The 27,388-nt window shown below is 40.6% G+C and overlaps 1 protein-coding gene across 8 annotated transcripts in view; it reads left to right on the top strand.

Moving 5' to 3' along the window:
- Positions 1–8,063: 8,063 nt before the first annotated feature.
- Positions 8,064–27,388, top strand: part of AGTPBP1 (ATP/GTP binding carboxypeptidase 1) — a 195,678-nt gene continuing 176,353 nt past the window's right edge. For 3 of the 8 annotated variants that reach the window (XM_063649642.1, XM_063649640.1, XM_054502329.2), the window contains exon 1: positions 26,751–26,881. Coding sequence is in view for 1 of the 8 variants with exons in the window: in XM_054502331.1 (XP_054358306.1) it covers positions 8,064–8,251 (188 nt within the window). In the remaining 7 variants the exon portion in view is untranslated. Of the gene's footprint in view, positions 8,252–8,732; positions 8,752–26,748; positions 26,882–27,388 lie in introns of those variants that run through there. The other 5 variants (XM_054502331.1, XM_054502328.2, XM_063649639.1 and 2 more) reach the window with 5 other exon arrangements.

The raw sequence follows: 27,388 nt of genomic DNA, 5'->3' as shown, positions 1-27,388 counted from the left end.
TGGTGGCAAGTGCCTGTAGTCTCAGCTACTATGGAGGCTGAGGCAGGAGAATGGCATGAACCTGGGAGGCGGAGCTTGCAGTGAGACGAGATCACGCCACTGCACTCCAGCCTGGCCAACAAAGAGACTCCATCTCGGAAAAAAAAAAAAAAAAAGATACAGGAGTACTTCTAATTCCTTCTTCCACATGTTGCTCCAGATAATGCCTTTTTTCTTATATTGTAATCTTTGTTATATATACTAAAATAACTGTGTACCAGGCACTGTGCTAGGCTTTTTATATCTATTTAATTATCCCATTTAGCCCTCACAACAATCCTATGATATAGGGACTATTATAAAATCCATTTTATAGATGAGGAAACGGGTGGTTGAAAAGCTTAAGATCACACCACCACCCACAATTTCAGGAGTTCTCATATCTTTTCTTCAAAGCCTATCCATGGACCTCAGTTAAGAACTGCTGCTCTGAAGAGAACCTATGCAGAAGTTGTACTATTCTTTGGAAATGGTTTAGTCAAGTAGAAAAGAGACAGACAGGAGTCTCAGAGAGTTAGCTCCAAGCAGACAGCAAATATCCTTTAGGACTGTAAGCAGGTTTTCTGTTTTTGCATTAAGTAGAGGATACATCAATATATCTTTGGGAAAGTCTGTTCCTTTTTCTGGAATACCTGATATCCCCCATAAATGGGTCATTTCACTAGAATTAGAGATGTGGCAAGATGGAATAAAAGAGCCCTAGGTGGCGAGGTGTGGTGGCTTATGCCTGTAATCCCAGCATTTTGGGAGGCTGAGGCAGGAGGATCACTTGAGCCCAGGAGTTTGAGATCAGCCTGGGCAACATAGTAAGACCCTATCTCTACAAAAAATTAAAAAATGTATGAGGTACGCTGGCATGTGCCTGCAGTCCTAGCTACTTGGGAGGCTGAGGTGGGAGGATTGCTTGAGCCCAGGAGGCCAAGGCTGCAGTGAGCCAGGATCACACCACTGCACTCAAGCCTGGATGACAGAGCAAGACCTTGTCTCAAAAAAAAAAAAAAAGTGCACTAGATAAGAAGGTAAAAGTTTGAGTTACAAGCAGAGTTGCATTTCAGCAGACTTCTACTCTTTGAAGAAGACAGTGTCTTCTTTTCCCTAAGCATGGATTTAGAGAGTGCTATGTCTTGCTGGTTTAAGCCATGGCCTCTGAGAGATGAGGAGTTAAAACCCAAAGACCACAACACTGAACAGGCTGGCCTGATCTTCACATTGGAAGAAGAGCTAAAACAAAACAGACTAAGTTGTTGGCAGCAGAAATGAAAATTGGACAGATTCATGGTGTTTTAAAGATATACTCTGAAGGCTTTAGTGGTTCATTGGATATGCATAAGAAAGAGGCAAGAGCCAATGATGAGGCCTAAATTTCTAGCACACCCAACTGATATATCATGTAAGGCACATTGGAGAACTACATTTTTCCCCCATGAAGAGAGCAGGGAGTGGGGAATCATGGAAAGGTAAGTAAGGAAGATCATTAATTCATCTATAAGACAACCTAGGGAAGAGGTTGGAGCTCAAAGAACAGACTTGGGATTAAGCATTAAATTTGGAAATTTTCAGTTTAATTGCAGCCATGGAAAAGTATCCTATACTCACCTAGGATAGAGTATAGAAGAGGGCAGAGACAAGAGCCATGAGGAACTCCCATATTTAAAAGGACTGGTGGAGTAGGATGAGCTAACCAAGACAGAGAACAAGCAATCAGGAAGAGAGGATAAAACAAGGAAAGTATAATGTCACAAAGGCAAGGGGAAAATACTTCAAGACGGAAGGAGTGCTGACCTGTGCTGGATGCACAGTATTAAGATAAGGACTTTAGTGACAGAGAGAGCACTAGTGAACTTCTCAAGAGCTGTGAAGTGGGTGATAGAGCCAGAAGCCAGCTGGAGAGGATAAGAGAATGAATGAAAGTAGAAGTAACAGAAACAAATGCAGTCAACTTTTCCAAGAAGTTTGATTACAAAGGGGAGGTGAGAAAGGGACAGGAAAAAGGTTGAAGGAGGATAATTTTAGGATGAAAAAAACTAAGATATTTCAACACAAATCCAGAAGAAAAAAAAAGTTGAAAATAAGAAGAAAGGATAAAAGATGACACATACATGCTTAGCAAAGTATTGCTTGAATATAAATCTCAATAAATGTTAACTGTTGCTATAATTATTATTATTACCATTATTATGAATATCATTATTATTATTACCAGTTATTTTAAATATGGGAGTTCCTCATGGCTCTGATTTTTGCCCTCTTAACTTCTATACTCCATCCTAGGTGAGTATAGAATACTTTTCCATAGCTGCAATTAAACTCATACTCTTCACTGGGTTGTCTTATAGTGTCAAGGAAATTTAAAAAGCAATTCCATTTATAATAGCATCTAAAAGAATATCTAGGAACAAGTTTAAGTAAAGAGGTAAAATACTACTGGTACACTAAAAATTACGACATTGCTGAGAGAAATTAATGAAGACCTAAACAAATGGAAAGACTTCCCATGCTCGCGGATAAGAAAATTTAATATTGTCAAGATGTGAATACTACTCAGAGCAATCTAGAGATTCAACAATCCTTATCAAAATTCCAGTGGCCTTTTTTCAGAAATGGAAAAGCCTATCCTCAAATTCACATGGAAAATTGTAGGGGCCCTGAATAGCCAAAATCGTCTTGAAAAAGAAGAGCAAGGTGGGAGGACTTACTTCCCAATTTCAAGACTTAATACAAACCTACAGTAATCAAAATAGTGTGATACTAGCATGAGGATAGACATACAGACCTATGGAATAGAACTCAGAGTTTAGTAACCATATATCTATGGCCAGTTGATTTTTTAAAAATAAAAATTGAGGCCAAGCATGGTGGCTCAGGCCTGTAATCCCAATACTTTGGGAGGCCAAGACCAGAGGATCACTTGAAGCCAGGAGTTCAAGACCAGCCTGGGAAATATAGCAAGACACTGTCTATAAAAAGTAGAAAAAAAAAATTAGCCAGGTGTGGTGGTGTGCGTCTGTAGTCCCAGCTGCTTAGGAGGCTAAGGCAGGGGGATCACTTGAGCCCAGGAATTGGAGGCTGCAGTGGGCTATGATCATGCCATCGCACTTCAGCCTGGGTGACAGAGTGAGACCCTGTCTCAAAAAAACAAAATTGTACATATGTAAGGTATACAACATGATGTTTTGATATACATAGTGAAATGATTACTATAGTCAAGCTAACATATTTATCTCTTCACATAGCATTTTGGTTTTTTTTTGTGGTAAGAGTACCTGAAATCCACTCTCAGGAAATTTCCAGTATACAATAGTCATCATGCTGTACACTAAGTCTCTACTCAATTTTGCTTCTCTCTCTCTCTCTCTCTCTCTCCTCCGCCTCTTTCTTTTTGTTAGAGGCAGAATCTTGCTCTGTTGCCCAGGCTGGTGTGCAGTGGTGTGGTTACAGTTTACTGTAATCAAGCTATCCTCCTGCCTCAGCCTCCCAAGTAGCTAGGACTACAGGCATGCACCACCACACTCAGCTAATTTTAATTTTTGTAGAGATGGGGGGGGTCTCACTATGTTGTCCAGGCTGGTCTTGAACTCCTGGCTCCAATGATATGCCTATGCTGTCTGGGGATATACCCTGTGGTTTGTTGTTGTGTGCCAAGAAAGAATTCAGGACACAGACACATGTGGGTGGGTTAAGTAGTGGAAAGTTGATAGTTAGAAGAAAGGAGAGAGGAGAGCAGCTTTTTGGGAAAGAGAGATATCCAAAGAGGGGGTGAGGCAGTGGATTGCAGCAGATTTTATAGGCAGCAGGTTGGAGAAGGCGGTGTCTGATTTACATGGGGCTTACAGATTGGTTCCATCAGGTATGACGTCTATATACTGTGTGGGGATAGGGGGAAAAGGAAGGCTGGTCGCCCCACCCTAATCTTATTCTGCAAATGGGCTTTCCTGTTGATCTGCACCATGTTGTCTGCTTCTTACTGTAAACGCGGCTGACAAAGAGAAGGGAAAGTGGAGCTGCCATCTTGAACATGTCTAGCCCCGAGTTTCTGCTGGCATTCACCAGTGCAAGCTCCCAGCTTGCTTGTCTATGTCTGCAGCTCAACCTTACAGGCTGCTCTTTGTTAGAAAATGATTTGGGGCTGCTTTTCATTAAAGAGAAAAGCCTTACCAAAGGCTCCCATACTCTATCTGCCTAAGTGATTTCTTCTTAACTCCTATATCACCAATTGATCCTCCTGCTTTGGCCTCCCAAAATGCTGGGATTACAGGCATGAGCCACCACACCTGGCCTTTAAGTTCAATTTTTCTGACCCCGAATTATAATCATTCACAGTTTACCGTGGAAACCATTTGCCACTGTAAAAGATTTTGCATCAGAACCATTCATTGTGTGAAATCCCAGTTTGCTTCCCTCCATCTCCCAGTTTTGCCGCGTTCATTTAGATTCAGTTCTGGTCGTTTGTACTACATTCTGTTCTGTGGTCTATTTGTGGTAAACCTTTTAGTTTGACACAAGGCAGTGGTTAGGTATTTTGTTGAGCATTATCATTTGCTTAATTTCTCAGAAGATCTCAAGAGGACTGTCTGGTACATAAGAGGTGCTCAATAAATGGTTGATTGTTGAATAGTTATAACAATCAATCGTCTAACTCCAGAGGACCAGCTATGTTTCAGAAACCTCATGATCAATCATGCTCTCCTGACATTTATGTTCTAGATGGAAATTGCTGTAGAGTTTTTGAGAGGTCCATGGCTGTTCTAAGCCTTATGACTATAGAGTTTTGTAATACAGTGTGTTGCATTTTGTATGTTACCTTATTAAAAGCATAGAGATAAGGTAATCAGCAGAAGAGGAGAAAGAGATAGCTGGGCTCCAATGTTCACCCCTCTCTCCCCATGACTAGTCCAAAAATGAAACAGGAAAACATTTACTGAGTACCTACAAGGCTAGACTGAATAGAGGAATCCAAGTTAAATGAATTCCATTATATAGTTCGATTCTGATCTATATCAGCTATTCACATTTAGTTTTATATATCATAATAAGGTTTATTGAAGAAGCTGTGGAAAGAGTGACCAATAGAAATTAGCTCTGTGTTTTGTATGGTTCAAAGTAGAGAGATAAAAGTATGATTTCATGAATCACATTGAAAGGCATCAGCCAGCTTGCTTTAGGCAGACAGTAAGGAAAGGGTCCCCAGAGAACCTCCCACCCGTGTTTTGTACAGATAAGGGAACTTACACAGGGGTCTTGCCTAAACATGCCTACAGTGGACTAAGGGCCCGCATGCACACTGGGGGAATGGGGTGGAGCCACCAGGAATTTGCGCCTTATACAAACAGGGAACCCGGCCCCATCAGCTTGCATGTAAAAGTCCTTGCATTCAACTGTGAAGCCGACAACTGGGAACCTGCTTTCAGGACCCTTCTCTTTGCTGAGTGCCTTCCTTTTGCTTAACAAATTCTACTCCACTTACTCTTCAAGTGTCCGTGTACCTGATTTTTCCTGGTCTTGAGACAAGAACCTGGATCTAGCTGAGCTAAGGAGAAAAAAATCCTGGATCAACATGGTTTATTGCCATGTGAAGATAATTTATTTTCTTAGGTTCACAACGTATAGAGGCAGAGAATTAAGAGAATAATTTCACAGGGAATACACTCCATAGATGATGTTTATTAACTACATAGTGAGTGAGTTCCAAAACTATTAAAACCTAGTTGTTCAATTAACATTGAAGCAGACCTCTGTGGAAAGTAAAGTCTGATTAAAGATTGAGGTGGGTCTGGTATTAATGCCTGTAATCTCAGCATTTTGGGAGTCTAAGGCAGGAGGACTGCCGAGCCCAGGAGTTTGAGACCAGCCTGGGTGACTTAGGGAGACTCCGACTCTACAAAAACAATTAAAAAAATTAGCCAGGTGTGGTGACGTGTGCCTGTAGTCCCAGATGCTCAGTGGGAGGCTGAGGTAGGAGGATTCATTAAGCCTGGGAGGTCAAGGCTGCAGTGAGCCATGATTGCACTACTGTATTACAGCCTTGGCAATGGAGTGAGAGTCTTGTCTCAAAAAAAAAAAAAAAAAAGAAAAAGAAAAACAGCTGAGGTGTACCTTTACCTTTTGGAGGCTGAGGTTCTTGGGAGAGATGGTGTCCAACATACAGATCTGTGAGGATATGCAAGGTCCCACAATGCTAGAGGGCGGTGCCAGTGTTGGTGGACAGGCTGCAAAGCTTGAAGGCTAACAGGGTGTGGCCCTGTTGCAGCCTGAGCTGGTAGCGTTCAGGGAAGTGGCTGACAGAGCACGAGATCTGCCACCCGCTGAGCTCTCAAAGTATCTTGCAAATTCTTGAGTTTATATGTATTTCGAAATCCTGTAGTTGAGGTCAGTAACATATATGGTGTTTGATAAGGTGTAATGTCACATTAGCTAGGAGAGGTGAAGTTTATTTCAACTTCATACACGTGGGATCTGATGAAGAGTGATGTCACATTCCCAGGGGGTGGGGGAGTAGCTCTAAGTTCTTAATTACCGCAAAATATAAATCACTCACCCTTGTGGCAAACTATGTGATTGGAATCATTTCAAAGCTACGTAATGCTGCTATTTATCTTGTGTGGGTTAATCTCCTGGGTCTGTGTTGTGGTCATCAAACTATGCTAACAGTGCTTGTGAAAGTAGGATTCAAATTCCACAAACACACACATCCACATAATATCTTCCTATATTGCAGGTTGACTCATTTAGAAACATGTTCTTTAAGAAAAGTTTCAGGTATATTACATACATATTTAGCATTATTGTAAAATTATTACATTATTATTGGGTATTTTCAGATAATACCTTTCTGATTGGGTGGTTTGGGGTGGTGGTTGTTTTAAAATTATTTTAAATACCGTAACCTATCTTTTAGTGCTCACGATGAGGGAAACTACGATGTTTATAAAATGGCAGTTTCTTGTTCATCTGAATAAAGACATCTACCAAGGGCAAACTGTAAGAAGCACTGTGGTGTACCTTGGGTTACTTTTTGAATTGCTTTCACACCTGCTTAATTTTATTTGAACAAGATCATAAAACAAAACAAAAATCTCACAGTTCTCAATGCATTCCCTTATCTAGTTGTAATATTACATTCCTTACCATAAACAGTAGCAAACATGATCTTGTGCATCGTGAAAAAGTAAATGATGTCAGTATTTATTTGCAATACATTACAGTACACTGAAGTACAGTCAAAACAGAAGGGGGTGTATTAGTAATTTCTCTGACACATTACTTTGGCTCAGATAAAACATTCCGCCTTTGCCTTCAGTAGCCAACTTAGCATTACCGTTTTGATTATATGCAGGCACCTTTTCAAAAAACAGTAAACCAGCATGCTATTTTGTTCGCTACAGCACTAGGCATCTAATTTACTGAGGTTTGGCCACAAGGTGCAATCCTGTTGTTTTCTGGGAGCCCGATTGTAGTAACAGCATGTCCCTTCCAGCCTCTTATTATGGACCCTCCTTGAGGTCAGAAAGGTCTAAGCTTTACCGCAGTCCCCAGCGTTTGATGCGACCCCGGGATCACGTGGGGAGCTTTAAGAACCCTTCCTAAGAGAGTGACTGATTGATGGCGGGGGAGGGGGTGGGCGCGGGCTTAGTTCTGGGAAAAGGCTGGGGCCCTCGTTGGGAATGTACAGAAAGGTGACTTGAAGAACGTGGGGAGTCGCTCGCAGTTCGGTACGGTGGGGCGGTGGCCGGCGCTGCTGGGGACAAGGAGCTGGCAGCGCGCGGAACACCCGCCCCTAATTCCCGCTCCCGTGCGCGCTCCGCCCCCACGCGCGCGCTCCCTCCCGTCGGGCGCGCAGAGGGGCGGGGCGGAGCGCGCACGGAGGTAACAAGGGAGGCGGCGGGAAAGGGGCGTGCGCACCGCCCCGCCCCGCTCCGCCCCGCCCCTTTCGCGGCCTCGCACGCCCCGCCCCCACTCCCTGCGCGTGCTGGGAGCCGGCTGGCAAGGCGTGCGGTGGGCGGGGCGCCGCGCTGACGTTGCCCGGGATGCGGACAGGTTGCTCCGCCTCCAGCGCCGCCGCTGCAGCTGCCGCCGCCGCCGCCTCCGCCTCGCCTGCCACCGGGGTTTGTATGAAAACACCGGGCGGCGGGCGGCGAGGGATCCGCCGTGATCCAGGTGCCAAGCCGGGTGCTGCCGCTCTGCGCGGTCCCCGCCAGCGCCCCATCTTGAGCCGGTGAGCGCCCTGCTGCCGTCCGCGCGTCCCGGCTGGCCGTCCCTCTGCTCTCCCCGGGCCGCGGGAGATGCGGACGGCGGCGCCCGGGGGTAGGAGGGGCGACCCCGGATCCCTGCGCCCCTTATCTGACGGGTTGTGTAACGCATGTCTTTCACGGGGCGTGAGGGGAACGCACTTGGTCTTGAGGGAAAGCCCTGACGGGGTGGGGCTTTGGCTGGGTCTGGAAAACGCCTTCCCCAGTCCCCGGACCCTCGGTGGATCCCCGTCCCAGTCCTTGCGGAGGGTATCGGGCGCGGTCTCTGGGCGGAGGCCGCCCCTTCTGCTCTGCCCTTTCTCTCGGGCCCGAGCTTGCGGCGCCGCGGGGAGTCCAACCGAGGGGCTGCAGGGCCGGGGGCGGGCGCGCCCAGCCCCGCTCCCTCCCGCCCTAGTGGTAGCCGGCCGCCGAGTCGCGGGCCCCTGTGCTTCGGGAATCCTAGCGTTCCCGGCTGAGCGCCAGCAAGGTGGGATTTGCTGTGACATCGCGATGGGCAGGTTTGCTTCCTCTCGCTGGGTGGTTTGAGCTGAAGTGTGTCTTCTGTTTACAACTTGTCGCCTTGAGCGTTTGGTTTGAACCTGAATCAGATCACCCTGGATGACAGTGCAGAGTTTCCTTAGTGTCTTCCTTCCTGAATTGCGGATTCTCAATTGCAAGTGTTCAAGGACTCTTGTAACCCAAAGGCTTGCTCGACTCTACCGTTGTTTTACCCCTTGTGCCGTATAAACCTCTTACGAGCACCAGGGCAATTGGAGTTGGTTGGGTTCCTTTCTTGGGCGTTTACTCATTGTAGAATGGAGTTTTCATGCATCATAGTGTAATCGATGTGAATGTTGATAATTTAAAGCCCATTTCCCGTTTTAACATAGCTTACTGAAGTGCCTGAAGGTAGCGGAAATTTTCTTTGGCAGTATTAATTCTATGTGGGTTTTTTTCCTTCAGGTGTTTAAAATTGTAGTTGTGTTTAATTACAATGCATGACAGTTTGTACTTAGAAAGGACCTTAACAGTCTTCTTAATCGGTCATTTTCACTTACCTTTTACGTCCTTTTTTTAAGCTTTATGTAAATCAGATTATCCTTTGCGAACCTCTGAATTATTCTTAAAAACTGGTTGTCTGAGAAAACCAGAAAGTTATTTTTGTAATTGTATTGTGGAATGTTTTTAGTTCAGTAGGCCAAAAAAGAAATGATTTATTTAAGGAACTTTAAATGGTTCTTATTTTAAAACATGTGCCAAATGTCAAAACCAAACAAAACTCTGAAAGATCTGTATTTCCTATGTAGAATTACTGCGAAATAATAAGTCATGCCTTACCCACTCTTTCTCATCCTGCAGGCAGTGTTCTAATATGACTTGCTCATTTTCCCATTCCACTTCTCTTAAGTTAAATTCTGTGGTGAAGTTATAGGTTCCTTTTTAATGATCACAAAATTCTGCCTTGAATTGATTAATCACATAATTACAACTGCAGACTCACTCTGAACTCGGAAATGAAGTGGATAGGCTTAAAACTACCCTCGTATTTGGCCAACATTGCAAAGCATTTAAATCTATTAATTAAACTTTTGTAGAAGCAATTGTTATAAAGCTTTTCCGAATTGAGGCATTGTTCTCTTTAGAAAAGTCTGGCTAGGCTGCTATATAATAATGGTTTTACTTCCATTAGCAGAAGGAAAAGAGGTCCAACAGTTATGAAATTTTGTAATTTGTATTCTACTTTTTTTTTGAGACGGAGTCTCACTCTGTTGCCCAGGCTGGAGTGCCAGTGGTGCGATCTCGGCTCACTGCAACCTGCCCCTACTGGGTTCAAGCGATTCTCCCGCCCTGAGGCGCGCCACCACGCCCAGCTAATTTTTGTGTTTTTAGTAGAGACGGGTTTCACCATGTTGGCCAGGCTGGTCTCGAACTCCCAACCTCAGGTGATCCACTGGCCTCAGCCTCTTAAAGTGCAGGGATTACAGGCGTGAGCCACTGCGCCTGGCCTGAAATTTTTTTTTTTTTTTTTTTTTTTTGAGACGGAGTTTGGCTCTTGTCGCCCAGGCTGGAGTGCAGTGGCCCGATCTTGGCTCACTACAACCCTTGCCTCCCGGGTTCAAGCGATTCTCCTGCCTCAGCCTCCCGAGTAGCTGGGATTACAGGAGCATACCACCACGCCCGGCTAAGTTTTTGTATTTTTAGTAGAGACGGGGTTTCACCATGTTACCCAAACTCATCTTTAACTCCTGACCTCAGATGATCCGCCCACCTCGGCCTCCCAAAGTGCTGGGATTACAGGCGTCCACCACGCCCGGCCTGGCCTGAATTTTTTTAAACCTCATCCAAAGTATTCATCTTCCCAAATCTGCTTTTCTTGCTTGAAGTCCCCCACTATTTGAAAGTTGAACACTGCGTGAATAGCAATGGATGCACCTGTCAGAGGGCCATCTGCAAGATGGGAGCTTTCCTTAGGCAATAGGTTTCAGTATAAACAACATACATTTTGTAGGGTGAGCACTGAATTTTAAACTTCAGATGTTATTGTTGATTACTGTGCCTGTGTACTATAGTGTAGTGGCTAAGGAGTTGGGCCTCAGAGCCAGATGGCTCGGTTTGGGTCCTGGCTTTGCTTTAGGCAAGTTATTTTTATTTTTATTTTTTTAAGACAAGTTATTTGTCCTTTTTGTACTTTAATTTTCTCAGCTCCAAAAATGACATAATACTAGTGTATACTCTTAAGATATTCTCAAATATTAAGTGATTAATACATGTAAGGTGCTTAGCCCACAGTGCCTGGCATGTAGTAAGTGCCCAGTAAATGTTGCTATTACTACCGTTGCTCTTCCTCAGTCTTCAAAGGGATCTAGTAAGCAGAAAAAGGACTTTTGGTAGATGGAGCAGTATTAGTGCAGATTAATTCCACTATGACCCATTTGCTCCTTTGGGGTTAAATGAGAGCTTAGTCTCACTGTCCTGCCTCCTGCCTTGGAAACATGTAAGTCAGTTTTAAATAGAACAGCTAGACCCTGAGCTGGGTGCCCTGGGATGCTACTGGAGAGCTGCTGATATATCCCTGTTTGTCCCTTTTGACAGAACCTTGGATTGTCTCCCTCCTGTTGGTGATGGCTGCTATTTTAATCTTTTAATCATCTGTTTTTGAGTTTGTGATTGGGTGTTTCTTTGACTATAATGTGCAGCTATCAAAAATGTGATCTGTCAAAATATTGGTAGGTATGTACTTGTTTATTTGATCAGAATATTGTATGTTGTTTCCAGGGCACACAAAATCAGTTTTATCTAAGCATTCTTTTTTATCTAAGCATTTTCTTTTTTATTGATATTATATAGAGTGAGGTCAGTTTTGATTTGACATTGTGTTCATTTTCAGCTTTCATATGATTTTCCTAGGAACTTTTTTTCCCTCCAGTGTGATTTTATATACTTGTTCTTGGTTTGCAGGGATCTAATATTAAAACTCTAAATGCTTTCAAACTTTTGGTCTCAGGACCCTTTTACATTGTTAAAAGTTGTTGAGGATCCCCAAAAAGCTTTTGTGAATTTATCTATATTTACTGTATTGTAAATGAAAAGGGAAATATAAATTGTTTTGTCAGTTCACTTAAAAGGACAATTATAAACTCTTTACATGTTGATATAAACACCATATTTTTAATGAAAACAACTTTTTTTAAAACAAAAAATCAGGTAGTGAGAAAAGTGGCATTGTTTTACTTTTTTTGTAAATCTGTCTGGTTTAATGGAAACAGCTGGATTATCATATCTGCTCCTGCGTCCAGTCTATTGCAATATGTTGTTTGGGTTGAAATACATATGGAGAAAATCCAGTCTCACACAGTTAATGGCTAAACAGGGTGGGGAGGCCAGGGAGGGAGCATTTTAATGGCCTTTTCAGATAATTGTGGATATTCTTGTTTGGTATTATATTAAAACTCAGTAAGTGGCAATTTCTTAAAGGTTAGATGCAGTGAGAAATCATGTAAGTGGATTTTTGCATGCTCTAGTAAAACCCATTGGTTTGAACTTTGAATGGATCTTTTACTCATTCCTGAGATTGTAACATCATTCCTTGGTCATTTGTAAATATTGGTTCAGTGTTATGCAGATCTTCCAGATGTTGACATCTTTCATCATGCAATATTAAAGAAAGTTATGGTTGTTAATATCACCACCCATTTTGTTAGAGACAAATTATTGGGAAGCTGTTTAGGTCTTGACATGATGATGGTGGATATGAGTTTTCCAGAATTCGGATTTTTGCTTGAAAGCTCAAATTTTATCATTGGCAACAAATGTGACTTGTTTACTTAAAGTGACAAGCTCAGTTTATTCATTTCTGAGAAAACCTCTGCCAAAATATTCCAATTTGAATAACCATAGTCTGTCAATCATTCTTTCAGTCACTTTCATTAAAAAGGAGGCTAGTTCAAGCTGTCAATTCTGTTACAGAAGCACTTTACTTTGAGACAGCCATCAACTATTGTAATTCAGTATGTAGCCGAAATGGTTCATGGAAAGTTCCAATTTTGTCACTAAAAAGGTGTATAAAAATTAATAATTTTTACTGTTTCAAGGACATTCTTAAGTGACATTGGCTTTTTCTTGTCTTTTTATTTTTTATTTTTTGAGATGGAGTCTTGCTCTGTCGCCCAGGCTGGAGTGCAGTGGTGCAATCTCTGCTCACTGCAAGCTCCGCCTCCTGGTTTAACGCCATTCTCCTGCCTCAGCCTCCCAAGTAGCTGGGACTACAGGCGCCTACCACCACGCCTGGCTAATTTTTTGTAGTTTTAGTAGAGATGGGGTTTCACCACGTTAGCCAGGATGGTCTCGATCTCCTGACCTTGTGATCTGCCCGTGTCCGCCTCCCAAAGTACTGGGATTCGAGGCGTGAGCCACGGCTGGCTTTTTCTTGTTTTATAATTGTTGGTGGTTGATGGTGACTTTAATTCAGTCCAAGATGCCAGTAATTTTAAGATTTTAAATTTTAGTATTATACAAATAGTTTTGATCTTGTGGGTCCCCTAAAAGAGTGTCAGGACCACAGGGGCCCATGCACCATGCTTTTAAAACTGCTGGATTTAAATCTTAAAGAGGATTTCTCACAAACCTTTGATTAAGAAGTGAAGTGGTAGTGACAGTCTCTGGTTTGCTTTTGTTTTACGCTTTGGGTAAAGGTAAAGGTCTTATTAAAAAAAAGTATTATAGCTAGATAGTAGGAATAAGCTCTACAGTGTTCTCTAGCACTGTAGGATGACTGTAATTGATAATATATGCTTTCGAATAGCCAGGAGGATATCAAATGTACAGAAAGAAATGATAAATGTTTGAGATGATGGATTTGCTAATTACCCTGATCTGATTGCTATACATTACATATACCAAAAGATCACTGTGTACCTCATAAATACATACGATTATTATGTGCCAATTAAAAAATTTAAAGAAAAATATTTTAACATACAAAATTAAGTACAGTAAAGGTTATTCACAGAAAGTTTCTTAATGGTTTTAGTCAGGTGCTGATACAATGGGATTATAGTGTTAGTAATCTGAATACCGTCTAAAAACAAACATCAGACCTGGTAGTGCATTTCTATATAAATGTTCAAATTTAACATTTTGGGAATGTAAATATTAAACAGTGAAGGCACAACGTGAAAAGCTCCACTAATATCTAACTCATAAGCTTAAAAAAAAGCGACCTGGTTTCCCTTTTTAATTTCTGCTCATTTCTCACTTAATTCATGCTGAGAGTGAACTGCCCTATGGAGAAATGCCAGGCACTTGCTGTCTTTGCCTCACATTTTTCCTTAAGGGGAAAATGATTTAAAATTATGACGATTATAAGGATATTGGTTATATAGGGATTACAAACAATAATAAAGTCAGCCAGAGGGATTTATGGTCGGATAATGTTAATAAAAATCTGAACACTGCCTACATATAATAGAGTTTAATGAATTAAAAAATATTAACAAGAACTCTTTAGGTTTATTAATTTATGGTCAACACACTTTCTAGACTCCTTTTTGGTGCATGGTGAAAACTAATCTCTCACCTTTTAATTTAATCTCATTAATTTTAACTTTTATTTATATTTGAAACAACTTTTTTTCCCAGTTTTTAACACAAGGTTCATATTTTGATCTTTAAAAAAAATTTATTTTAAAAAATGGTGGTAAAACATATATAACATAAAATTTACCATTTAAATCACATAAGTGTGTAGTTTAGTGGCATCAAGTATATTCACATTGTTGTGTGGCAGTCACCACTATACATCTATGGAACTTTTTTTATCTTCTCAAATTGAAACTCTGTATATATTAAACAATTACTCTCCCCCTCCCCCATAGTCCATTCCCTGGCAGGCACTGTTCTATTTTCTGTTGCTGTGAATTTGACAACTCTGAGTAGGTCTCATGAGTGGAATCAATCATACAGCGTTTATCTTTTTGTGACTGGCTTATTTCATTTAGCACAATGTCTTCAAGGTTCGTTCATGTTGTACCATGTGTCAGGACTTTCTTTTTAAGGCTGGATAATCTGTTGTATATATATATACCAGATTTTGTTTATGCATTCATCCGTTGATGAATGGACACTTGGGTTGCTTGTGAATAATGCTGCTTTGAATCTAGGTATGTAAACATCTCTTCAAGACCTTGCTTTTTATTAATTAATTAATTAATTATTTAAATTTTTTTTTAGATGGAGTCTCGCTGTGTTGCCCAGGCTGGAGGGCAGTGGCGTGATCTCGGCTCACTGCAACCTTCGCCTCTGGGTTCAAGTGATTCTCCTGCCTCAGCCTCCCAAGTAGCTGGGACTACAGGTGTGTGTGACCATGCCTGGCTAATTTTTTTTTGTATTTTTAGTGGAGACGGGGTTCCACCATATTAGCCAGGATGGTCCCTGTCTCCTGACTTCGTGATCCACTTGCCTTGGTCTCCCAAGGAAGACCTTGCTTTCAATTCTTTTGAGTATATACCCGGAAGTGGAATTGCCGGATTGTATGGTAATTCTATTTTTAATTTTTCAAGGAACCTTCATACTGTTTTCCATGGTGACTGCATCATTTTATATTCCTATCAATAGTGCACAAAGATTCTAATCTATGCACATCAACACTTACTATTTTCTGTTTTTGTTTTGTTTTTGGTAGCAGCCATCCTAATGACTACAAAGTGATATCTTGTAGTTTTGATTTGCCTTCATGTTGCTGTATTTGGTTTCCTAGTATTTTGTTGAAGAGTTTTGCATTAATGGTCATAAAGAATATTGGTCTGTCATTTTCTTGTAGCATCTGTCTGACTTTGGTATCAGGGCAGTACTGGCCTTATAGAATGAGGTAGGATGTGTTCCTTCTTCACTTTTCTGGAAGAGTTTGAAAAGAACTGGATTTTTTTTTTTTTTAATGTTTTGTAGAATTTACCAGTGAAGCCATCAGATTCAGGGCTTTGCTTTGTAAGGAGGTTTTTTTGTTTGTTTGTTTCAGACGGAGTCTCTCTTTGTCGCCAGGCTGGAGTGCAGTGGTGCGATGTTGGCTCACTGCAACCTCTGCCTCCTGGGTTCAAGTGATTCTTCTGCCTCAGCCTCCTGAGTAGCTGGGACTACAGGCATGCGCCACCACGCCCAGCTAATTTTTTGTATTTTTAGTAGAGACAGGGTTTCACCATGTTGGCCAGGCTGGTCTCGATCTCTTGACCTTGTGATCCACCAACCTTGGCCTCCCAAAGTGCTGGGATTACAGGCGTGAGCCACCGTGCCCAGCCTGTAAGGAGGTTTTTAATTACTGATTACATCTCCTCAATAGTTATGGGTCTATTTAGATTTTCTATTCTTTTGTGGTTCAGGCTTGGTAGGTTTTGTGTTTCTAGGAATTTATCTCATCTAGGTTATCCAATTTGTTGGTGTACTGTTGTTCACAGTACTCTGTTATAATCCTTTTTGGTTTTGTGGAATTGGTCATGAATGTCTCCCCTTTCATTTCTGATTTTAGTAATTTGAGTCCTCTCTCTTTTAAATCTTGCTAAAGGTTTGTCAGTTTTGTTAATCTTTTCAAAGCACCAACTTTTGGTTTTGTTGATTTTCTTTATTGTTTTTCTAGTCTCTATTTTAATTATTTCTGCTCTGGTCTTTTTTATTTTCTTCCTTCTGCTCACTTTGGGTTTAGTTCTTCTTTTTGTAGTTCCTTAGTTGTAAAGATAGGTTGTTTTGAGAGCTGTCTTCCTTTTTAATGTGTTTATGTCTATAGATTTTCTCCTCAGCACTACTTTTGCTATATCCTGTAAGTTTTGGTATGTCATGTCTTTGCTTTCATTTGTCTCTGTTTTCTGGTTAACCCAGTGATTTCTTCTTTGATTCATTGGTTAAGAGTATGTTGTTTAATTTCCATAAATTTGTGTATTTTCCAGTTTTCTTTCTCAGATTGATTTCTAACTTAATCCTGTTGTGAGGTTGGAAAGCACACTTTGTATGATAAATATCTTTTAAAATCAGTTGAGACTTAATTTGTATCCTAATATGTGGCCCGTTTTGGAGAATGTTCTATGTGCACTTGAGAGGAATTTATATTCTGTTGTTGAGTACCTTGTTCTAAATATATGTTAGATCTAGTTGATTCATTGTGTTGTTCAAATCATCTCTCTCTTCACTTCTTTCTGGTTGTTCTTTTCCTTGTTGAGAATGGTGTATTACGTCTCCACCTTTTATTATAGAAGTATTTCTTCCCTTAATTATGTTAATTTTTGCCTCATATTTTGATGATCTGTAACTTCTTCATATATTTTGTTGGTGTGTAAATGTTTATAATTGTTTTATCTTCTTGCTCTATTGAACTTTTTATTAATATATAATATACTTTTTCTCTTGTAAACTTATTTGACTCAGAGTCTGTTTTGTCTGATACTAGTATAGCCCTTCCTGCTCTCTTTTGGTTACTATTTGCATGGAATATCTTCTTCCATTCTTTCACGTTCCATGTATTTGTGCAATGGGATCTAAAGTAAGTCTCCTGCAGACAACATACAGTTGGATCATTTAAAAAAATATATTCTGCCAATCTTTGTGTTTTGATTGGCAAATTTAATCCCTTTACATTTAAAGTAATTACTTCCGAAAGTGAATTACTTTATTTACTTATTTCTGTTCTTTGTTTTTTATATGCCATATTAGCTGTTTTTATTCCTCATATTTTATATATTTTGATTTATATTGGGATATTAGCTGGAGCTGACTTTGGGTTATAGTGGTTTTCTTCATAAAGTGGTTTCTTCAAAAAAACCCAAACCACTATTTGGGTTATAGTGGTTTCGTCATAGTCCCGTCCTGGCTAACACGGTAAAACCCCGTCTCTACTAAAAATACAAAAAATTAGCCGAGCATGGTGGCAGGCACCTGTAGTCCCAGTCTCTACTAAAAATACAAAAAATTAGCCGAGCATGGTGGCGGGCACCTGTAGTCCCAGCTACTTGGGAAGCTGAGGCAGGAGAATGGCGGGAACCCAGGAGGTGGAGCTTGCAGTGAGCCGAGATCGCACCACTGCACTCCAGCCTGGGCGACAGAGCAAGACTCTGTCTCAAAAAAAAAAAAAAAAAGGGTCATAGTTATAGGTTAGAGGCAGAGAAAAATGTGTGTTTCAAGGTAAGATTTTAAATCTCATTTATCATCTGTATAGACTTAGAAATTTTGGCTTTAAGTCTGAAAATAGTTGAAATCTGAGTTGGAGGAAGAGTTATTTTAAACAAATCATTTAATAGTTGAAGGGTAATGAGATTCTGCTCTTCAAACCTATCTCATTTATTGATAGTAAAATGGAAATGTCACAAAGCAAAACTAATTAGACTTTTTATAAGTATCTGAACATTTTTTGTGGAGTAGTGTGTGAACCTTACAGATTTGTTTGGTTTTGATAAGAATGCATGATCAGGAAAGATATATAAGCTTTTTGTAGGTTTACTCTTACCCATACTTTTTGATAAAATTGACAATGAAATAGGTGAAATCAATTTTCCTGTTTGAAGATTGGACTAAAATATAACATAATCATTGGGCTGGACTTGGTGGCTCATGCCTGTAATCTCAGTACTTTGGGAGGCCGAGGTGGGAGAATTGCTTGAGCCCATGAATTTGAGACCACCCTGGGCAATAAGACAAGACCCGGTCTCTACAAAGAATGAAAAAAACAATTAGGTGGCTGGTGGTGTGCACCTGCGGTCCCAGCTGAGGCAGAAGGATTACTTGAGCCCAGGAGGTTGAGGCTGCAGTGAGCCTTGTTTGTGCCACTGTACTGTAGCCTGGGTGACAGAGCAAGACCCTGTCTCAAAAACAAACAAACACACACAAAAAACCAAAACACCTCCCCCCCCGAAAAAAAAAACCCTGCCAAACTACTTCCAAAGTAATTGCACCATTGTACATTCCTGTCAGCAATGTGTGAGGGTTCCAGTTTCCCACATCCTTGCTAACACTTGTTATTGTCTGTCTTTTTAAAGTTTAGCCATTCTATTGGTTGTGAAGTGGTATCTCATTGTAGGCTAAGTTTCAAAATAGCGGTTAGGCATAACAGGAGTGATAGTACTCTAAGATGAAGTTAATGTTCCAATTAAAATATTGAATAGGCTGACCTAGGAATGGTTCTTGACCCTGGCTATGCATGATTAGTATCACTTCCTAATTTAAAAAAGTTGATGTCACAACTTCATTTCATTTCTGAGGATATTGTACTGTTCCGCTCCCACTCCACAGCCCAAATCCTTCATTTAAAAATAAAACAGTAAAGACACACTTGTAGAGAAAGAACCACTTTCCCTTAAGCAAAGAGAGGGTTTACCATAGGCTGCTAAATAGTTTAAAGAATTGTTGGAGTGTATCAGTATGGGTTCAGTCAGGAGACAGAAACCACATAGTAATTTAACAGGGAAAGAATAATATAAGGAATTATTGACTGTAACAGGGGATTGGAGTAATAAGAGATTTACCAGTGAGAAGTAAAGATAATGCTAAAGAATATAGGAATAGCAGATATAAGGAGCAGTGACTATCCCAGGACTAAGATAGAGTGCATTTCCATCTTCCAGGTGAACTTAGATCTTATGGGAAAGGGCACGTTCAAGGCTATGTCAAAGGGCACGTTCAAGGCTGTGTCAAAGGGCAAGTTCAAGCTATGGTACAGCACTAGTGGAATTTGCTGGAAATTTACCCCTTAGGGTACCAGGGAATGCTGTTTATGAAGAGGTATCTCATCAGAGACCTCTACTACAAAACTACCTAGGCTCTTGTTGGAAAAGCAGCACATACTGAGGAGCCTGGTGGTAGAAGAACCATCCTTGATGAAGGAGTAGGGCCCTGGAAAAGCCTTGCCTACTGGAGCCAAGTGAATGCCCTGGAACTAGGAAGCACAATTCTTTTCCCTTGCATGCCTTTCTAGTGCCCTCTACTGACAAAGCTTAATGTCATGTCAGCTGGCAGATAAAAAAAAATATTTAAAGGGCACAAATTCATTTTCACAGAGCAGACAAAAAGGGCGAATTGGGAGATGAGGGGCAATAAATCAATATCTAGCACAGGCATTAAGTGGCTTACTTAGGAGGAATTAAGTTGGGAGATCTGAAGAAAGAGACAGTATGTTGAGCTTTAAGGAACAACTCTCACATCTTAGCACAGAACTGGGAAACCAAGAGAGTTACCTCTTTTATGATTAGGAAACCTCCGGTCTAATTGTGAAATTGCTTCTAGAGCTTCATTTCTGGAACCACACTGCTGTTTCAGAATCTGGAAACAGTTGAGGTCAGGAGGCTCTGGTGATCAGGAACCTCGGACTATCCTTACTAGCTGTAGAACCATTTTGGGCCTGTTCTGGTGTGCACCAGCTGCCTGCTAGTGACTGCCCCAACTTTTCTAAGTCTTTATACCCTGGAGGAACTGCGAAATAACTTTAGGTCTCTTGTCTTTTTGATAATAGCCATCCAAACAGGTGTGAGGTGGTGATATTTCACTGTGGTCTTGAATTCCATTTCTCTGATAAGTGATGTGGAGCAACTTTTTATATACCTGTTGGCTATTTTAATATCTTCTTTGGAAGAGTATTCAGGTCTTTGGCTGATTTTTTAATTGGGTTATTCTTTTTTTTTTTTTTTTTGCTATTGAGTTGTGTTTCTTAAATATTTAAGATATTAACCCTTTGTATCTTGAGATAAGCTATATATCTAGATGTATGGCTGGCACATATTTTCTCCGAACCTATAGGCTGTCTTTCATTTGTTATTTCCTTTGGTGTGCAGAACTTTTTAGTTTGACATAGTCCCATTTGTTTTTGTTTTTGTTGCCTATACTTTAGATCCTATGCAAAAAATTGCCAAGACCAGTGCTGAGCAACTTGTTCACTATGTTTTGTTCTAAGAGTTTTATGGTTTAGGTCTTACATTTAGGTCTTTAATTCAGTTAGTGTAATGTTTTCAAGGTTCATTTATGTTGTAGTGTATATTGAACTTCATTGCTTTTTATGGCTGAATAGAATTCCATTGTATATTTCTACCATGTATTGTTCATTCATCTATTGGTGGGCACGGGTGGTTTTCATCTTCTGACTGTTGTGAGTAATGCTGCAATGAACATTGGCATAAAGTATCTGTTCGAGTCCTTGTGTTTAGTTCTTTTGGGTATATACCTAAGAGTGGAATTGCTGGGTCATCTGGTAATTCTATGTTTAGCTTTTTGAGGAACGATCAAACTGTTTTTTTCACAGTGGTTGTATTATTTTACACACCCACCAGCAACATACCTAGGTTCCAGTTTCTCTACATCCTAACACTTGTTTTTTTCCCCATTTTTATGATAATGTCCTTTGATATACAAAATTTTTTAGTTTTGATGAAGTCCAGTTTATTTTTTGTTGTTGTTCATGCCTTTGTTGTCATAACTAAGAATTCATTGCCAAGTCCAAGGCATGCAGATTTACCCCCATATGATCTTCTAAGAGTTTTAATTTATATTTAGGTTGCTGATCCCTTTTGAGTAAATTTTTATATGTGATGTGACATAGGGGTCCAGCTTCATTCTTTGGCGTGTAGATATCAAGTTGTTCCGGCACCATTTGTTGAAGTGACTTATTTTTTCCAATTGAATGGACTTGACACGCATGTCAAAAATCGATTGGCCCTAGATATATGAGTTTATTTCTGGACTTTCATTCCATTGGTCTGTATGTCTGTCTTTGTGCTACTACTAGCTGATTTTAATTAATGTTATTTATTTAGGTTGGTGTGAAAGTAATCACAGTTTTTGCCATTACTTTTAATTAAAAGTACAATTAACATTAAAAGTGCTGGCAATAACTGTGATTACTTTTGCACCTAATACACCATGATTTGATATTGATACATAATATCAAATAGCAAAGCTATTAAAAACCATAAGCCAAAGTAATACTAATAAAAATATAGTCCAAGTCATCATTTATGTAAGATTTTGAAATAAGCCAACTTTTTTTTTTTTCTGATTTGCATGGTGAGGCCGAAATATAGGTCCACAAGTTAACAAAATATTTGTATGTGTTTTGACTTTTTTCATCTTTTATAGGCTTTAACATATACAATAAAATTGCCTTTTAAAACTAAAAGAATGAAGTTCATCTTGTTCACATGAAACCTATTTTTGTTTTGTTTAATTTGAAATAAGCATTCACAGTTTTCATTTTTATCTGACATGAGACAGTTCCTCCTTGCTGTAGGTGCTTGTTAAATAAGAAAAAACTTAAGAAGTTGTAAACTTGCAGCTAAATGTTCATTACTTTCCTATGATTGGCAGGACATTACTGGTTCAGGGAAATCCGTAACTTTTTTAGGGGCAGATCAGTAAATCTCATCTCGAGTGTATAATCAAGAGCATAAATCTCATCTTGAGTGTATAATCAAAGAGGAGGAAGAGCAAAATTCCTCCTCCTTAAAGTTAAGTTCTCAGCCTGAGCACAAGATTCAGAGAAAGGGTTCCTTTCTCAGTCTTACTTTCCTTTTTAATATTTTCCTCCTATCAGCAAGACTTGAGATTTGCAGATAAACATTCTTACTCACAAGCCCAAGAAACAATGGAAACATTTTAAGATTGCCTTTTTTTGATCACAGGATTTTTTTCCCAAGAATCTTGTCACTTGAAGTAAATATATATATATATATATATATATATATATATATATATATATACACGTGTGTGTGTGTGTGTGTGTGTATATATATATATATAAAAAAATATATATTTTGAGACACGGTCTTGCTTGAGTATAGTGATGCAGTCATAGCTCACTGCAGCCTTGAACTCCTGGACTCAGAGATTCCTCTTGCTTCAGCCTCCCAAGCAGCTGGGATTACAGCCATATGCCACCATGCCCAGCTAATTTTTTTTATTTTTTTATTTTTTGTAGAGATGGAGGTATCACTATGTTACCCAGGCTGGTCTGGAACTCCTGGCCTCAAGTGATCCTCTTGCCTTGGTCTCCCCAAAGCACTTGGGATTACAAGTGTGAACCAACACAACTGGCCTTAAAAATATTTTCTGTAAGGCCTGGCAGAGATTGTTCACTTACTTCATGTGATAACAAATGTTTGTAGATTGGGCCGTTCTTCATTCTCAAAATACTTGGCAAAGTCTGGTCCGCTGTGTTTGTGAAAGTACTCCTGGAATTCATCTTTCAGCTTAGATACCTGTTGAGAATTCTTCTGCTAAGCCACTGTATTTCTGTATGTAGTAGATTTCTGTCCTCTTCATCTGTGTTTTTACACAGTTCTTTAAGCATTTTTGAATGAACAGGTTTTTATATAACAGTTAATACTTTTTTGGAGCTTCAATTAGAACTTTAAAAATTTCCTTTCCTAGGGCTTTTGACACCAGCATCTCTCTGTGAAGAAAACACTGTGTTGTGAAGTGGGGTTTGCTTTTATTTTTTTGAGACGAAGTCCCCCTCTGTTGCCCAGGCCGGAGTGCAGTGGTGCAATCTCGGCTCACTTCAGCCTCCATCTCCTGGGTTCAAGGGATTCTCCTGCCTCAGCCTCCCAAGTAGCTGGGATTACAGGCGCGTGCCACCATGCCCGGCTGATTTTTGTATTTTTGGTAGAGACGGGATTTCACCATATTGGCCAGGCTGGTTTCAAACTCCTGACCTCAGGTGATCTGACCACCGCATCCTCCTGGAGTGCTAGGATTACAGGCGTGAGCCACCACACCCGGCCGAATTTTGGAGCACTTTGGATTTCTGATTTTCAGATTTGGGATGCTCAATATGTACTGTAGAACTTTTTTCAGTTTCTCTTTCTGTATCTCATATAAACATTTTACTGATCTTTTACTCAGTGTAATTTTACATTTTTTAAATTATAATTGTAGTAGATTCTCACCACCAATTGTGTGACTTTCCCTTTTCTGGGCAATAAATTCTACTACTATGTAACTTGCTGCCTCAGCCTTTTCACTGATTTTTTTTTAAAACAAAATCTTTATTCTGTTTGTTTTGAGATTCCAGTATATTTGACACTTAACTTGTCAAATGAATGTAATTTGTATTTAAGTGTCTTTTGAATTTTGCTGGAACCATTGCTGTATTTGTAAAGTTGTTTTCCACAGCCAACACAAAATGCTGTAGGAAAACTTAGTACAGCCCATGTATACATCCATTGATACTTACTTGCATTGTAAAGAGGGACTTGTTTCGTGTGTCTCTTGATGCACTAGTGCGATGAAATGACTCACTAGATACAGTTCTTTACCAACCTTACTGGAATTTTCCTTTGGCCCTATTCTCACAATTCATCCTCAGAAATTACCACATTGGATTATCGGGCATTTGTAAAACACAGATGTTAATGTATAAGACTTAAGACCATAGCAAAAAACTGAGAAAAATCACAAAACTAAATTTTCATGATATAACTCCATTGTAATTTTGTCCATGTTTTTCAAAGCTTGCGCCAAATAGCAAAACATTGGGGGTAACTGAGTTGCAACATGTAAACATTTTTCTTTTTCTTTTTTTTTTGAGACAGAGTCTTGTTCTGTTACTCAGGCTGGAGTGCAGTGGCGTGAATATGACTCACTGTAGCCTCAACCTTCCAGGCTCAAGCGATCCTTCTACCTCAACCTCCCATGTAGCTGGGACCATAGGTGCATGCCACCACACTGGCTATTTTTTTTTTTTGAGACGGAGTCTTGCTGTGTCTCTCAGGCTAGAGTGCAAGTAGCATGATCTCGGCTCACTGCAAACTGCAACCTCTGCCTCCTGGGTTCAGGCGATTCTCCTGCCTCAGCCTCCCGAGTAGCTGGGATTACAGGCATGTGCCACCACACCTGGCTAATTTTTTTTTGTATTTTTAGTAGAGACGGGGTTTTGCCATGTTGGCCATGCTGGTCTCGAACTTCTGACTTCAGGTGATTCACCCGCCTTGGCCTCCCAAAGTGCTAGGAATACAAGTGTGAGCCACTGCGCCTGACCTAATTTTTAAGTTTTTGCAGAAATGAGGTCTCCCTATATTGCGCAGGCTAGTCTCGAACTCCTGGGCTCAAGCAGTCCTCCCACCTTGGCCTCCCAAAGTACTGGAATTACAAGTGTAAGCCACTGTGGCTGGCCTTTTCATCAGAATTAAAATTTCTCTCCAATTTTCCATTACACTTGTAGAGCTTTTTTGCTTATATCAGGCAGTTGGCGGTGCCTATGGGAGGTCTGTGGAGGTAATTTGAGAGGGAGAGGCTGATGTTCATTAGCTCCCTACCATCCTCCCCCTATGCGTAGCAACCAGCAGTTATCAAAGACAACTGTATCCCAATAAACATGGTCTTACTGTGCACTACCACATGGCTAATTTCTAACACAGTTGTTAATGAGGTTGTTCATTTACTGTCAATACTGCTATTGCTTGATGCACAAAAGTTAAAAAAAATTTTTTTTTAATTTTTTGTTAAATTTCTGATCTCTCAAAGAACTCAAGCAGTATCTTCAATATCTTGTGGACTCCAGGTTGAGAATCCCTGCTTTACACTCTGGGACCTCTTCATACATTGTTGTAGAAAAACTGAACATGTCTGTGTCTGTGCTTTCCTCTATATCAGGCAGCTTTTGCTCATCTTCGAAATCTCTCACAAGTGACGAATTTGGTAGACTTAAGTTACATCTGGAAGTGTAGCTGCAGGGTGCAGGGGAGTCTGAGAAATGCTTTTTAGTTTTTAAACTTTCAAGTTCCTGTGGTATAGGAAGGCACGGTAGAGAGAAATTGGGATAGATGCTGTGTGCCATTATACCGTATCTGCCATATTACTGGATTTTTAAAAATGAAGACTTCCTTGCTTGTTTGTGTAGTAAAATTTTTTTTCAAAAGAAAACTTAAAAGCATTCATTAATTAAAAAATTTATTTAGCACCTGCAGTGTGCTGGCATTCTTCTAGACACTTGGGAGGCATTTAGTAAGCAAAACAAAGATCCATGCCCTCATGAAGCTTTAATTCCAGTGGAAAGAGATAGATAATAGACATACACATTGTTAAATTAGTTGTCTGTGTTATTGTGTGAATAAAAAGAATCAAGTAGTGGCCAGTGAAATCTTAGATATTATACCATGTGAGTATTTATGCGGATATGGTTTTCCCCACAACCTTCAAGAAATAATCTATTTTGGTTGCTTTCGTAGTAAACAGTGGTGATAAATGGCTAAGGGTCTAGGATAAAGTAGATTGTGGCATTAATGTATGTGTTATGATGTGGCATATATTGAGCATTTGTAAGTTTATAGAAATAAACTGTTCTGTCAAAAATTGGTTTTGACACAGGTTCATATATTACTGGTTATTTAGTAATGACAGTTTTCAAAGTTGTCTTAGTCTATTTGCACTACTACAACAAAATACCATAGAGTAGGTAGCTTATAAAGAACAGTTGTTTATTTCTTTTTTTTTTTTTTTTTTTGAGACAGAGTCTTACTCTGTTGCCCAGGCTGCCAGGCTGGAGTGCAGTGGTGTGATCTCGGCTCACTGTGACCTCTGCCTCCCAGGTTCAAGTGATTCTTCTGCCTCAGCCTCTTGAGTAGCTCGGATTACAAGTACTCACCACCACACCTGGCTAATTTTTGTATTTATAGTAGAGTTCGGGTTTCTTCATCTTGGCCAGGCTGGTTTTGAACTCCTGACCTCAGGTGATCCACCTGCCTTAGCCTCCCAAAGTGCTAGGATTACAGGCGTGAGCCACCGTACCTGGCCAGATGTTTATTTCTAACAGTTCTGGTGGCTGGGAAGTTTAAGATCAAGATGCTGGCAGATTCATATCTGGTGAGGATCTGTTTCATGGTTCATAGATGGTGCCTTTTCATTGTGTGCTCACATGGTGGGAGAGAAGAGCTTATTCTCTAGGGTTTCTTTTAGAAGGACACTCAACCCAGAGGAGGCTTCCAAGATGACCAAATAGGAACAGCTCCGGTCTGCAGCTCCCAGCGAGATTGATGGAGAAGACGGGTGATTTCTGCATTTCCAACTGAGGTACCTGGTTCATCTCAATGGGACTGGTTGGACGGTGGGTGCAGCCCACGGAGGGCGAGCCACAGCAGCATCTCACCTGGGAAGCTCAAGGGGTAAGGGGATTTCCCTTTCTTAGCCAAGGGAATCCATGACAGTCTGTACTTGGAGGAACGGTACACTCCTGCCCAAATACTGCGCTTTTCCCATAGTCTTCGCAACCAGCAGACCGGGAAATTCCCTCCTGTGCCTGGCTCAGCAGGTCTCACGCCCATGGAGGCTTGCTCACAGCTAGCACAGCAGTCTGAGATCAACCTGCTACGCTGCAGCTTGCTGGGGGGAGGGGCGTCCGCCATTGCTGAGGCTTGAATGGGCGGTTTTGTGCTCACAGTGTAAACAAAGAGACCAGGAAGCTCAAACTGGGTAGAGCCCACCATAGCTCAGCAAGGCCTACTGCCTCTCTAGATTCCACCTCTGTGGGCAGTGCCTACCAGAAGAAAAGGCAGTAGACAGCTTCAGCAGACCTAAATATCCCTGTCTGACAGCTCTGAAGAGAGCAGTGGCTCTCCCAGTGTGGCGTTCGAGCTCTGAGAACGGACAGACTGCCTCCTCAAGTGGGTCCC

The sequence above is a fragment of the Pongo pygmaeus genome, chromosome 13, assembly GCF_028885625.2.
Source record: "Pongo pygmaeus isolate AG05252 chromosome 13, NHGRI_mPonPyg2-v2.0_pri, whole genome shotgun sequence".
Lineage (NCBI taxonomy): Eukaryota > Metazoa > Chordata > Mammalia > Primates > Hominidae > Pongo > Pongo pygmaeus.
This window is presented reverse-complemented; position numbering and strand designations above follow the sequence as displayed.